We start from the raw sequence: 15,965 nt of genomic DNA on the forward strand, positions 1-15,965 counted from the left end.
CCCCCCATGAGAGACAAAACAGCTATAAAAGCTATAAAGAGGCGGAAAACTGTTACCATACGCAACTTGCTCTCTGTTAATCTTTTTGTTTGTTGTAGGCTAAGAAATATCTGGGACCGAAGGCCCTTCTTTCAAAGTTTCACCTTTTTTAGAAAATGTTTACCATCTCTATTCGGGTTCGGGACAGCCCCATAGTGACGGAACGTCTCGCTATTAGGAACATTCATAATTACTTCGAAATCGAAATATTCCAGATCAAATTTAATCAAATTAGTTTATTAGGTCACCCACTCACATCGATTATTACCCACCGGTCATTTCAACTTCCGTCCAACCTATTGTCGTCTGCAGAGCTAATTAAACTATTTTGACGGCGACGTAATTGTGTTTGACTTTAGTTTAATTTATTTCTAGTACTGTATTTGAAGAACTGTGTTTTGATCCATATTTGCCTTAACTTGTCTGCAAATTGAGTTGTTGATGTACTTTTGTTAAGCGTAATTTCGAGATGTACAAACCAAACATGTTTATAATTTTCACCTGGGGCCCATCTTACAAAGAGATGCGATTGATCTGATCAATCGCAACTATGGAAAGCCAGCAAAGTCAACATAGAAAATGCACGTTTGTTTAAAAAAATTCTACATATGAATATATATCCATAAATTCATTGATTTCTTGACAATCTGGTGTGTTCTCCTTTGTAAACAAGTGACATTTTACAAATTTCCTGTATAAAAAATTATGACCATGGTGGATTTCCATAGAGTTACGACTGTTTGGATCAATCGTATCTCTTTGTGAGACGCATGGGTGTCGATCGGTATTCTTGGTTGGGGGGGATGATTGACACAAATGTTCTTGTGGATGGGGATTTTTCAAGATTACCCCCACTAAAATCACAAGTTAGGACATTTGGGAGTGGTTGATCTGCATGGTGTTCTTGCAGTGGCGTACCGTGAGTCACGGCATGGGGGGGGGGGGGGGGGGGGCACCAGCAAAATTTTTTAGTCACTTAGCGCGAAGCGCGCTCAGTAGCCAGGTATACTGACCTAATAGGGACATTTTAAGGACAGTGCCATTAAACGGATATGTATCTCACTGCTCAAATAATGCGAGCGCGAAGCGCGAGCTGAAAATTTTTGATATGTAGACCAAAAAAGGACATTATAAGCAAATTTTTGTAATCATGATACATACCTGTCTCGCTAAACAAACAATGCGAGCGCGAAGCGCGAGCTGAAATTTTCGTAAATATTGACCCCAAACAAGGACATGTTAAGGACTATATTTTAGGAATCCATTAAGTCCATTATCCATTATGTATAATATCTCACCATAGTCATCTAATGCGAGTGCAAAGCGCTTGCTGATTTTGCTACATCTAAACACATGAAGCACTTTTTGTAGTAATTGTAATCATGATAATACGCATCTCACTCATCAAATATTGCGAGCGCGAAGCGCGAGCTGAAAATTTAAGATATTCAGACCTGAAGATAGGCATTCTAAGGCCTGTTTGTAAGAATTCACTAAGACCATACGATACGTATTTCACTAAACAAATGATGCGAGCGCAAAGCGCGAGCTGAAAATTTTGGATATTCAGATCAGAAAAAGGGACATTTTAAGGACTGATTTTTAGGAATTCATGAAGAGCAGACATATCTCACCAATCTACTAGTGCAAACGTAAGCACGGACAGGAAATGTTTTATATAAACACCTTAAAATGGGGCAATCACTTTAAGTAGTCATGAAAAAGAACCATTTGTCACTACATAAAACAATGATAAGTCGAAGTGCGAGGAAATATATTTGGTGTATATTGACTTAAAAACGATAAACAGACAATGCGAGTACCGGGAACAATGAATACATCTAGGCCTGAGCTAAATAAAGTTATGAAAAAATGTTTCTTATGTATTATGACATAACATTATTATAATTATAATATAACATTATAATGAACAATAATTTCTTCATTCCCACTACGTTTCTCTTCCTTTTTCCCTCTTTTTCTCCTCTTCCCCGTTTTTTTTTTGGGCCAGCCGATGGGGGGGGGGGGGGGGGGGGCACGTGCCCCCCATGCCCCCCCCCCCCCCGTAGTTACGCCACTGTGTTCTTGGAAATTCCTTCATTGTTGCAGTGTATTATACTTATAAATTTTTTTTGAAAATTCAATTTGTGTTACAAGTAAGCCTATTTTAAACTCATACGAAAGAAAAAATGACAAAAATTGTCTGGACCATGTACAAAGTGATCTGTTTATTGAGCATGATGTATACAGCTTCTCTCTTAAATCTAACCTGACTGGCAATATCTTTTTTCTTCTTAATGCATGATGATAAAATGCAGATTCGGACAAATTAAGACTAGCACAAATTACAAACTGTGTGGCTTCTCGTGCGCCATCGGGCTTACCGTCATTCCTTAGACGATTTTAACCCTGGATTTTAACATGTTTTAAATGCTTTATAAGTGCATGAAACAAAAACAAACATTAAAAAATCAAAACTCAACTGTCATGTTATGATATTTCTCCAACATTTTCTTGAACCATCAGTGTTTAATATCAGGTAATATATGTGTTAAAATGAAATTTACGTACCGCATGAGTGTGCTCATATAGAATGCAAAACTGTCATCCCTTTCCAAACTCAAAAGAGATTTCTTTTTGCCAAAATAAGAAAAAATCAATCAAGTTTAGTTATTCAAGTCCATAACAATAACAAGAATAACATGAAAAAAAAACATCCGATGTTCATATCCGAAGATACGCTTTAGAGAGAAATGAATGATTATTCTTTCTGAAACCATTAATTGATTTCACTTATTAAAAAATTGTAAAAATATGATCATATTACCACTGGTGGGATGGAACACCCTATCAACAAAAGTTGTTTTTCGTCGGGGTTCTTTTATGTCATGTGTTAAAAAATATCATATACATAAACATTTCATTCTTTTTCATCTTGAACCTCCACCCATCTGTTTAAAAGTCCTGGAAAAGAATGTTTTTATTTAATAACAATATACACAAATTGCGAGGGAAACGAACTGATTGATGGCATACTATAATCATCATGATCAAACTTTTCATTTTTTCATCATCATTATTATAAATTTTCTACCCTAAATTATTGGGGGGGATGATAATACAGGCCATCCCCCCCACTTGAAATATTGGGGGGGGGGGGATATATCCCCCCATCCCCCCCGTGATCGACACCCATGGTGAGACGGGACCCTGGTCTGTACCTGTGTGTTGTGTTTTGAGATCGTTTTATCACCTGCATGGGGAGCATTTCATCCATGTCATCAACATTTTTGTCCGACAAGTTGTCCGATCTGGGGTCCGTTGCAGAAAGAGTTGCGTCAAGTCAAAAAATCAATCGCAAGTCCAAAATGCGCGCTGTTGATTGGTTGAAAATCAAGTTGCGCATGATTTTTAGAGTTGCGTTTGATTGCAACTCTTTCTGCAACAGGCCCCAGGGGTCCGTTGCAGAAAGAGTTGCGTTTAAACCATAGAGCTATATTACTAGTTTGCTCTCTAATTTTTAAACACAAGTCCAAAAATCAATCTGGGGTCCGTTGCAGAAAGAGTTGCGTCAAGTCAAAAAATCAATCGCAAGTCCCAAATGCGCGCTCTTGATTGGTTGAAAATCAAGTTGCGCATGATTTTTAGAGTTGCGATTGATTGCAACTCTTTCTGCATTGGGCCCCTGACAACTTTTTTTGATGTTGATTGGCTGAGAAGCAATGTCACTATGGTAACTGTCGGATAAAATGGGACTTGTCGGATAAAACGTCCGTCAAGTCCTTTCATGAATTGCTCCCAATGCAGGTGTTAACTTATTATACGAAACACGACATAATGTACTTTTTAAGAGATTTCTAACCAATGGATTAATTGAAAACACAACCATTATCAACTAAAAAGTGTCAATCAAACCTGCATAATATTCGTAATAACATATTGGGTGAAATATCTATACCAATAATGCGCGTTTTATCTCATAATACTATAATACTATAGCGCCTACTGCATTTTCTTAGTGAATTACCCAGAAAAACATGTCAGGATGGATCTTTTCTGACGGCTTTGGGTCATAAAATTTCTGTCGGGGGGGGGGGGATGGGATCTTCCCCTGCCCCCTCAATCACGTACACTATCGGTAAGGTTATGCAATGACGTAATAATGAGGGGCTATCTTTTTCAAGCTGGGGGAAGCGGGGAGGGGGAGGTGGCACAATTTTGTAAAAATCGAGCAAAGCAAGTATAAACCCCCAATAAAGGTTGAAGATTAAAATATGATAATTATAATTAATTCTTTATCTTCTCAGATCTATGAATTAGAGACAGTCACTGCATTTACACAAAAAAATAATAAAAAAAGCAATGTAAGAGTATATTCCCATCATCATTCAGTGCATAGTTTAACAAAAAAAAATGACTTGTGTCACTCTGATTTGAAACTTATGCAATCGTTCAGGCGTAACAAACAATCAACGGAGCCCCATTAACACGCGTCAAGCAGGTAATGTCATGCGCTGAAAGAAGAATATAGGAATGAAAAGGGCAAAATAATACAAAGAATCAAATTTAGAATCGTGGAAGAAAAATGGGGATGATTCATGTTAGCGAGTCTCCGATTGCTCTTAGGTAGGTTTCGATTTAGCATCTGTTGAATCATGATCGATTTTAAACCTCCTGTGGTGAGCTATCTCCCGGGAGATTTTTTACATTTTACTTTTTTGCGAGCAGGAAAGGTGGTTATAATTACCGTATGACAAGTACATGATCACAGCTACAAGAATGTTTGGGACTAAGAAGTTTTACAAGCCGAAAAAGGCTTTGGGGAAAAAGATGGAAATCTCGTCATTTTCGTGAACTTTAGAAAAGTCACCTTTGGCAAATGTGGAAGAACTCGACATTTCCTTTCGATTGCCACATTTTCTGTGTGTCATTTCTTTTAATCATTATTGTAACCTATTACACTTCTGTTCATTTTTCTCTCAACCCCCATCTCAGATTCCATTCCATTCGATCATGACTATTTTCTATGTACTATTAAGTATATCAACACACTTTCGTCAACAAAATCAAATTTTCTATTTAATCTATTCTTTTGAATTCATTGGTGCCTCGATCTGCTTCTCTCATAAAGTTTGCGAATCAAAATAATACGGTACCTTTCTCAATTCAGGACTCGCTCGCTTCGCTCAATCCCCCACACATACTCTATCAATCTCTATACTTCCTTCTTAAAACTAAATTATGCAAAACCATGCCCTATTATGTCTATGATTTTGTTTTTGTCTTGTTATTATGTCATGTTTATGTCAAATATATATTGTTTTATGATAATCCTTCAATGTCAGGATTAATATCAATAAACTTTGAATTTTAATGTGTCTATCAAGACAGCCTAGTGTTGAGAGTCTTTGTTGCGGTACCCAATACAGCTGAACCTCTGGTGTAAATGTTTTACACTTTCTCAATATGGATCACCTGGAATGTTATACATACACTTACTTTTGGGGAGCAAATATTATTATCTATATGATGCAGTTTGAATTATCATAATCTTGATAAAGTTAAAAGACGTACAAATTATGAAGAACATAATATGAGAGTAGAATAATAATTTATTACAAACATAATAATATGCTCGTTATGCAGATAAATACTTAATGGGTCTAGCATGCTTGGTCATATTTTGAATCCAATCATTTTTCTCTCCAATTCCAAAAACCATAAAGTCATCACTCTACAAATCATATTGAGGGGAAAAAATCTCGATATTTCGAACACACATCCTGATTGGGGAATTGGTCTTTCAAAAGATGGAGAAGAATAGACATGAAAATAGAGCGACCGATGAAAAAACAACAATGCTGAGACGGACAAGGGAATTTCTTCACCCTCAAGGAATAGTAAATGTTTAGCCAATGTCTCAGAAATATGCCATGAGGAGAAGTTACCTCGGGAACAAGAATTCTACTTGATTTTCACAAAGTCACCCTTTATACAGCACAGACACAATAGGCGAAAGTATAATTCAGTAGTTTTCCCCTAATCATCTGAATTGATTAAATCATGATTATTTTAAGTCAGGTAGACTCTATTTTAACAAAAATTGATTTGAATAATAGAGAAAGACTAAACAAGCATGACACTGAAAAAATAATCAAAATCTGACTCGAAATAAGAAAATTGCGACATTACGCTTATTTTGCATAAACCAATATCATAAAAATGAGAGAGGCGATTACTTTGTTTTATGTTGGTACATTGTGTTATATAAACATTTAAAAAAAGTAAATATCTGTGGAAAAAGGGGAATTCTCTCAAAATCATACAGAAAGATTATGATGGTTATATCGTAGAAATATAAAGAACGTAGTTTATAAACTTGCAACACATTAGCTTTCTTTGATGCCAATTCTACATTTAAATGTTTCTGTATTTCCGAGGATCCTGAGTTAATTGAGTTTGGTATTCGGTGCATTTCCTCAACGCAGACAACGCTGTGCTATTTTGGTTGGATTTGAAGACAGTTAATCCAAAGTCTTAAAATGGATTATCCATTTTAGGAAACGAGAACGAATCATTCCTCATCCTTTCCAGATTGACCTGGATATTCTGGAGGGGAAAATTATGACGTATCTTGCTTAAATGAAAAGTGCGATATAATATTAATGTAACAACAGCTTAAATTATTATGTTTCTTGAGAAGATTCATTATTCATTTCTGGTGATCTGAATGGAAATACTATATATGGAATGTATATTATTATGGCTTTTATGTACATAACTATCTAGGTCTATATAAATAGACCATGCAAAGAATCACAATCAGATGGTAATTTCATATTTTTTGTATACGTTGTGAAAAAAGGGGGCTGAAGCCCCCAGCCTTTCCCAGTTCCGTGCCCGTGTAATTATTGTTATGATTGCTTTTGATATTATTGTTGTCGTTTTTTGTTACAAACGTTCATACATAATGAAGTTACTGAATAAATTGTATGTCATCACACTATAATACAACGAATAATGACAAACCTAACACCAGGGTGCACCTTTCTTATCGGACAGGTGCAAAGATGCACCTTTCTGATTCGACAGGTACAAAGATGCACCTTTCTGATTCGACAGGTACATAGATGCACCTTTCTGACCCGACAGGTACAAAGGTGAACCTTTTTAATCTGACAGGTACAGAGATGCACCTTTCTGATTTGACAGGTACAAATATGCACCTCTCTGATCTGACAGGTACAAAGGTGAACCTTTTTAATCTGACAGGTACAAAGAGGCACCTTTCTGATCCGACAGGTACAAAGGTGAACCTTTTTAATCTGACAGGTACAGAGATGCACCTTTCTGATTTGACAGGTACAAAGAAGCACCTGTCTGACCCGACAGGTGCAAATGTGAATCTTTCTAATCTGACAGGTACAAAGATGCACCTCTCTGATCTGACAGGTACAAAGGTGAACCTTTTTAATCTGACAGGTACAGAGATGCACCTTTCTGATTTGACAGGTACAAAGAAGCACCTGTCTGACCCGACAGGTGCAAATGTGAATCTTTCTAATCTGACAGGTACAAAGATGCACCTCTCTGATCTGACAGGTACAAAGGTGAACCTTTTTAATCTGACAGGTACAGAGATGCACCTTTCTGATTTGACAGGTACAAAGAAGCACCTCTCTGATCTGACGGGTACAAAGGTGAACCCTTCAAATCTGACAGGTACAAAGATGCTCCTTTCTGATCCGACGGTTACAAAACTAGGTGAAACTTTCTAATCTGACAAGTGCAAAGATGCACCTTTCTGATTCGACAGGTACAACGAGGCACCTTTCTGATTCGACAGGTACAAAGGTGAACCTTTCTAATTCGACAGGGACACTTTCTGATCCGACAGGTGCAAATATGAATCTTTCTAATCTGACAGGTACACATATGCACCTTTCTGATCCGACAGGTGCACAGTTACAACTATTTGATTAGACAGTTGCAAAGTTGCACCTTTTTGATCCGACAGGTTACAGGTGCAAAGTTACACCCTTGCTGCCAATGTGGTATTTTATTATAGCTTTTTTCTTCTGTGAGTGTATATATTGATTTCATTAATGTTAATTTTCGTATTACTACTCTTTTTATAAGCCTAATCCGGCCTTATTCGTTTCACCAGGGCCCGTTAGTCTAATATCCCTTTGATTTCACAAAGTGCTATAAGATTGAAATATTTGTATTATGATTGACTAACTTTCCTTGCTTATCAGCCACAAATCGTTAGTTCTCTATTTTGCAAGAGAATGGAGCGATAGAAGTTATAAAACTTTATTTCTTTATCAATTGATTTTACAGAGAAGACAATCACTGTGGAGTCCATCTATAACCGTGGTAACGAAAGGAGGTTGTCCGAACATCAACGCCTTCATTTTTGTCCGATAGCGGCTACCCCCCTCGCCCCCATCCTTTACAAATGAAGCCTTCATATCAATAACCTATGAATTTGAATGTATTTAGAACTATTACTTGTGTATGCATGACCGATGCATGAATAAGTCCAGGGGGGGGGGGTGGTTTTCAAAGCTTCTGGAATGACTGTGAATATGTATACGAGTGTCATCTATGACGTCATATAAAGTCTCAAGAGCTGCGGCAAAACAAGCAACAGGTCCACCCGCCTCGCATACATCCACCGTTCCGGTCCCATACCCTCAGATCAAACAGGCCTTAATCATACCCATCCACTTCGGGGACTTCCCCTCAAGCGCCCTCTGAGGAGATGACATTGTACTAAATCTTGCCCCTATTTATTTTTGAAGGAAGGGGGCCCCGCAGATGATATCTCGCTGGCGAATTTATTATGCTTGGGCAACGGTTTGTGATGATCGAGTCTTGGTGCATGGCAAGAAAAACAAAGTCCTCCTGTCTAGGGAGAGAAGAAAAGGTGATGATTCATGGTTTATAACCGAAGCCGTTTTTCATCGGGATGGCTTGCCCGGAAAGTTTGAAAGCGGAAGCCAGGTTTTAACCCTCCGGCAGTGTCTGGTTCACTTTTAACTCCACTCTCCCTTTGATAATAATCCATTTCATCCGATAAACATGGTTATGATGCTGGACAATGGTCATACACCTGGGCAGGCGTCCATTGCGCTCAACATCAGGGGGAAGGAGCGCAACCAGCTTGGGAGAAGAGAATTGGGTTTGAGCCAACATGAATGACAACGTATGGGACTGGGGTAGCAGACAAGCGTTCTGGTGGATGAACTTTCCCGCGCTTGAGCTTTAGTGTCATTTTAGTCTGGTCCGAAGGAAAAATTCAATTAGGGTTTCCGCTTTCGGGTGAGTGGAAAAAATTGTAAGTCAGTCAATCATTAAAGCGATTTAAGAGTTACATCAAACTATGAGAACTTCTTCTTGGTCAAAGTGCATGCGATGAAAGAAGTTAATTTGAAAGAAAATTTACTGGGGGTAGATTGTGACGTGAATGTAGCGAAATGGGTTAATGTTAACCAGCCTCACTTAATATCATTTTCATTATTCTTATCATATAACATCTTTCATAAAGAGGAGAAAAGTTCAACTCGCGCTTCGCGCTCGCATTATTTAGGCCTTATGAGATACCTAATCTAATTGTTTGTAAAAATAAAGTTAAAATGTATTTAACATTTAGGCTTCAAGAGTACCTCCTAACATAAATACAAATTAAAATCAATAATAGTTTCTACCTCGCCACATGGCGCATAGATTGAAGAGGGTGGGGGGAGGGGGGGGGGGTGCTTGAAGAGGCACCCGGTTCCATAAAGTTCCACAACCACGCAATGAAGGAAAATACAAATAAGGAAAGAAAAGAAAAGATGGCATGATTGGATTCCCTGCAGATTCATAGCATGTACATGTATTTCCTGAAATAATGAGAAAGGTTGGCAAACTCTAAAAACACTTAGCATTTCCCCTCCTGCTCAGTTTTGAACTTGGGCTTTAGGCTTGATAGTTCCTCGATACTCTCTTTCTATTAAATTCATTTTTAACCCCCCCCCCTTAAGCAGATCTGTGTTCCAAATTTTTTGTTGGTGCTAATAGGCCACTATAAAATGATAGAGTGGGCGATCATATGTTTAATCCTCGTTGTACACTCATTTTTTTAACCAATCCCAAAATTAGTTTTAAATTAATATACAAATTAAATGTTGGTTAAAAAAATTGGGTTGTTTTAACCAACAGTTAGTAGATTTATATTTGAACGGACTACTGAGAGTGAATAAAGCAAATTAATTATGTTGCTCTAACGAAGATGATAATCTTCGGGCTACCGAACTGAAGTAAAACACTTTTTTAGATAAAGGTGATGAGACCGACTCTTTCAAACATAGTATATGTGGATTAAAATAAACTGTACAAAGAGATTATTAAAATTCCCTGGTAAAATACGTATTCCAGTTCATGGGATCGGGAGATGGTGGTGGGGTGGTGGGGGGGGGGGGGGGGTAAGGGCAAGACGGTGAAATGGAGTTGTTATTCGGGAGGGGGTGGGGGAGGGGGCTTGAGTAATTGGTACGCATCCATATCATGAAGTCTCTCCCCCAGGTGTATCCCGGTTTAGTGAAAGGATATTAACGGTGACAGGTCCGGGAAGATGCTAATGTAACATACGTCCTCAATTTAGAAGCTTGGCATTCATTGCGCACCTGAATCTGTCAGAAATGAGCCCTGAAACGTTTAAAAAAGGATACGAATACTTATTTTAAATCATTCCAGTCCTGTAAAGTATGTAAAATATGTAATTATGTTTTATTTGATTTGATTGATTTATTGTTTCGCATTCCACAGAAACACACATCTTTTGCCAATGAGAATATAATGACAATAACATTCATTTTTTTGTTACAAAGTAATATAGAATCACGTGAAATATGAGGAACCTATTAAAAAGCATAGCTTGTAGATATAGGTTGATTTATGACAATATAACACGAAGATAGAAAGGATACAACCGGTGTTTATGATTGATTGCAAGTTTTGTTCTTGGTTTTTAATTTTCCTATATTATGCTTAATTTTGTCAATTGTCAGACGCCACGATTATCAAACCTCATACTATGTTTATTGTTATAAAACTATTGTTTCGTCATTAATTTTAGAACAGCTAAAAAAGATTACCAACTTACCTGAAATGTTGAGTCAACAGTATTCAAGAGGGTCTATAGACGTGATGATGAAAATTCTTAAAAGTGAGTGATAAAAAATATCAACGTTACAATGAAAGGTCTAATAAACCGAATGTGCTTTTTATTAAGTAATCTTCAAAGATAGTAACTTTTTTTCTACATCATTCTCTTAAAGTCTCCATTTAGGTTTGCATTATTGAAATAGTTCTCAAGACAAGTATTCTGTATATACATCATGTCGACTCCCGAAGCAATATATTCAAATTCAACTTGTTTGTTTGGAGAGCATTTCATATGTGTAAAACTGAAATGGAAATCTTATCGTTATTCAAAAATAATTCTGCCTGCATGATGTGTATAAAACATCTTGTAATAACAAAATAGGAATAATAATATGAAATTTCATAACATTTTATGGCCATCCTATATTGTTTTCTATCAGTCAAGCTTTTCTTATCTTCTGAAAGTTTTATGCACGCATCGTGGAAGAAATGATAAGAAAAATGGAGTGAAAAAGATGCAATGGATTTCCCCATGAATCACCTAACTTGGTCAATGTCAAAAGGATTAACGTTGCCCAATTTTAACGAGGTTTTGTGCCTCGAGGATGAAGAAGTGATTCTTAGTGTTTTCATTTACTGAGAAAGAGGTCTTTAACATCACTTAGATCATGAAAGCCCAATCAGAAAGGCATCACTGCATGGTATACAGTCGGGGGGGGGGGGGCCTTCGGGCCATGCCCCAAGAATTCAAAGAACAAGAAGGAGCAGGAGAAAATAAAGACAATGGAAGGAAAAAGTGTAAGATGTGATATTATTATCTAAATACGTTAAAATCTAATACAAAATTAGATTTTCCTTTCAAATAGGTCAAAGAGATTTTGCTCGCGCACTCCGCTAGCTCGGAGCTTTTAAGAAATATTGTCTAGGACGCCATGTTGTTCCTCTCATTTTTTTGGATCATGAAGCCACTGAAAAATATAACTGTATTTCAGGGAATATGCCAGGAAGGGAGAAGATATAGGAAAAAAAACTATACAGGAATCATGAACATGATGAAAGAGATAGTTGAACGATGTTTAATGCATGAAGATGTAAACATAATTTCAAGGAATGCATCAGAATGCGTACTCTCTTCATTTATTTTCGTTTTCACTCTTTTTAATCTTGAATTCATCCATTAATATAATCTTAATTGATTATCCTTTCAATCAACTATCTTATTAAGTCGTTTATTGATGTTTATCCATTCATTTATCTATCTCCTCTTTATGTATTTTGTTTCGTTTATTTCTTCATATACAGTGCATGGCCATACGCAGCGGGGGGGGGGGGGATTGGCCTCCAGAAATTTTGGGAAAAAAAAATTATTGAAAACTTTCTCAAAATTCACGAATAGTGTGTACATTATCTTTCATTTTCACTTTAGAAAATGCAAAGATACCCTCCATGTAAAGCTCGGTTGCTTCGCTTTCGAGATTCTTCAAAATTATTGTTAACGCATCTTGCCCCAACTCCCTGGAAAAAACTTCTGCGTACGGCCATTTCTTCTCGGATGCATTCATCGTAGAAACATGAAAAACTGGTACGGGAGTAGAGGTATCAAGTAGACAAATCAAAGGATTCTAAAAACACTATATGATCAAATTTATCTGCACCTGAAATGCATTTCCACCCCCTCATCTAGTGATACATTAATCAGAAGAATCTGTTGATAAATCGGATCCTCTGGTGAGGGGGAACTTGTTGAAAGACGGTGAGCTACTCAGTCAGCCTTAGGGTCGTTTTTATTTTTCCATATCTGTATAAAGATTGACAAGAAAGTGAAATATCAACGACCTCCTGAATGACGAACTTGGACTGTGTTCTCACGGCGGCATCAAAGTGATCGAGCTTTCTGTTCCTACCTCAAGTCTACATTTCATGATCGGATAATAATAATAGTAACAATACCAACATGCTTATATATTATAGCGCATATCACTGCCAAATGCGTCGCTATGCGCTCAATTTATTAAAATTTATTATTACCCTGGCTTTAGCCCCGCAGCATTTTACAGCGCGGTGGCATTTCAAGGAATAAATTCCTGCCAGGTAACCATTTACCTCACCTGGGTTGAGTGCAGCATAATGGGAATAAATTTCTCGCCGAAGGAAATTACGCCATAGCTGGGATTCGAACCCACGACCCTCTGATTCAAAGTCAGAAGACTAATCCACTGGGCCACAACGCTCCACAGATGCATTGACGTTCCATAGTTTGGAATATGACTTAATTTTGATAACGTTAAAAGCTCACCATTGCCATGATTGCCTGGCTCAAGTCATATCAGGCGTGGATCTCCTGGATAGGGGTCGCATTCTGTCCCCCCCCCCCAATTTTACAAGAAAAATAAGGGTAATCATTCACAAATGAAGGGCGTTTGGTTCTTTAAAAAAGAGAAGGAAAACAAATAGATCATCACTCCCGAATAAAGGCAATCAGGGCTCTTCCCCTTTCTACTGTTTTTTAATGTCGCACTTTCCGCCCCTGAATCTGCGCTTACCCGCGCTTACCCCAAAAGACGCATGTGCCCTCATCTCTGATATTTGTGGCCTACATAAACAAACAGCTTTCTAATAAGCTATGTTTAACTTTTTTCTTTTCATTTTCATTTTCCTGTAATAACTTATGATTTAGATAGATTATCATATATAAATATTAGTTAGTGGGAGCAATGTCAACATTGAAATCATGCCACCCTGTTTTTTTTTATACCACCAAGGAGTTACCATACCACGGACTTTCATTAGCACTGATCGTGATCGGGGGGGGGGGGGGGTGTCCCCCTTCGATTTTGTATATGAGCTTATTGGAGAGGGCGTCTCGTCACCTTAAATAGACTAAAATCTAACGAAAATCACCACCTATGTTCATGAGCATTGCCCTATTGTATAGGGCCATTGAAAAGAAACATCACCACACTCTAAAAAAAAAGTTTACCCAATATTTCGTCAAATAGGAACATGCATGTTGGGTAAAACGATACCAAATATTTTCAAAATTTAACGCAATGTTGCGTTGAAATTTACCCTTAAAACATGCATTTTGCCCAACTTTTTATGCGGGAAAAACACCCACTCTAACATGCATGTTCCCTTTCTACCCAGTATTGGGTAAATTTTTACTCAGTGCATGGTTTTAGAGTGCATGATCATGTTCAAATTAGCAGATCATACAAGCGTGGATTAATGAACCGTCAGAACATGACGTCTTCCATTCCCTTACCCCCACCCTCCCCCTCTCATTACTCTGTCTACATGATGCATACTGATGTATAATATCCCTGTTTTGAAACCGCTTGCACCAGAATTGGAGGAGAGGAACTAGAATTTAGATGAATGAACTTCCACTGACGTAAATGTGATGCGGATGCGGAATGATTCCATTACAGACACAGACATCCCAAGCATATTATGATCTGATGATAGGGGTCTGTGATAAGGTTATTGGTAGTGTATGAAACATGATGGATGTTGACTGCGACATTATGGGAACACTTGATACATTATGATCAAGTGAAATATTGATGATACAATGCAGGATTTTATATGATCTGATAAGTATTTTGTCAGTAGATCTGGGAGTGAATTCGATTTTCAGTCTCTCCCACTTCAATAATCATGCATAACATGTTTTTTTTTCCACAGAAGAGATGTTTTAACCCTTGCCCCTTGAATAATTATATACGCAAGCGTCCCATCAAAAATGAAGGGGACGCGCGAGGTGGGGGCAATGGCCCCTTGAAAACATGATTAAAATCTTTGTCTAAGTAAAGTTTTACATTCCATGCTGTTGCTTGGTGTTCTTTCACCTGTAAAATACGAGCTTTGCCAACAAGAGGACATTTTGAAAACTTTAATTTTTTTTCTCTTTCCATCAACGTACTTGACGTTAACACATCTGTTCTCCGTTTAGCCACTGAAAGAAAACAGTTTCCCGCGCATATAAAAAGGCGGGAAACAACATAGATTGATGTCACATCGCAGAGGTAAGGAGATGCTATGTCTCATCGTCCTAACCTTTAGAAATTGGGTAACAGTCAGGAGATACAGAGACGGGAGCACGTTGCTTGATGATAACTATCACCATGTTTGGTTACAAAAAAAAAGGTTGGATATCTTTTATCTCATTTCATCATGTTATGGAGTTTAAAGGTAGCTTCTAGCTAAAACTAGCGATCGATTTTTCCTATTACAAGCAGCGCCAGAGGTAAAGAAAACAATAATTGTTGTCATGCCTGGGCCAGTTGCTGAGTAAAGCTCTATGAATTTCAAAGTTTAAGAAAAAGGCCTCTCCAAGGATTTATGTGGTCATCATGTAATATTAGATTTTCATTAAAAAATAACAAAGTTTTGCTCGATCGCTTCACTCACTTGCATGCTTAAAAGTAAAATTTCCCACATATATATTTCATGTTGCATCATCTCATATGTTGGCTTTTTACGCCACTTATTTCAAACATGTTCGTCTCAGACTTCAAACTTTGTAGCAAATATTATGTAATGTTATCCATTGCGATAACGTTGCTGTCAGTGAGGGATGTAAATGTACACTGGCTGCCTGAACATTTTCTCAGGACCCTGAAAACAATTAACAACAACAGCAACAACAACAACAACAAAGTAAATTGAATTTGAAACGAGCTGGATAGGATCAATAGGCACTTATGGATGTCACATGATTACAGGGATGAACCCAGGATTTCCCAGAGAGTGCATGGCGGGATGGGGCA

The 15,965-nt window shown here is 37.6% G+C and overlaps 1 protein-coding gene across 1 annotated transcript; it reads left to right on the forward strand.

Moving 5' to 3' along the window:
- The first annotated feature begins 7,169 nt into the window (after positions 1-7,169).
- On the forward strand, positions 7,170-7,817 carry LOC135155976 (secreted effector protein PipB2-like). Its single transcript, XM_064106630.1, has one exon. It carries the CDS (start codon positions 7,170-7,172, stop codon positions 7,815-7,817), a length of 648 nt encoding a protein of 215 aa, XP_063962700.1.
- The last annotated feature ends 8,148 nt before the right edge of the window (positions 7,818-15,965 follow it).

This window comes from Lytechinus pictus, chromosome 11, assembly GCF_037042905.1.
Source record: "Lytechinus pictus isolate F3 Inbred chromosome 11, Lp3.0, whole genome shotgun sequence".
Lineage (NCBI taxonomy): Eukaryota > Metazoa > Echinodermata > Echinoidea > Temnopleuroida > Toxopneustidae > Lytechinus > Lytechinus pictus.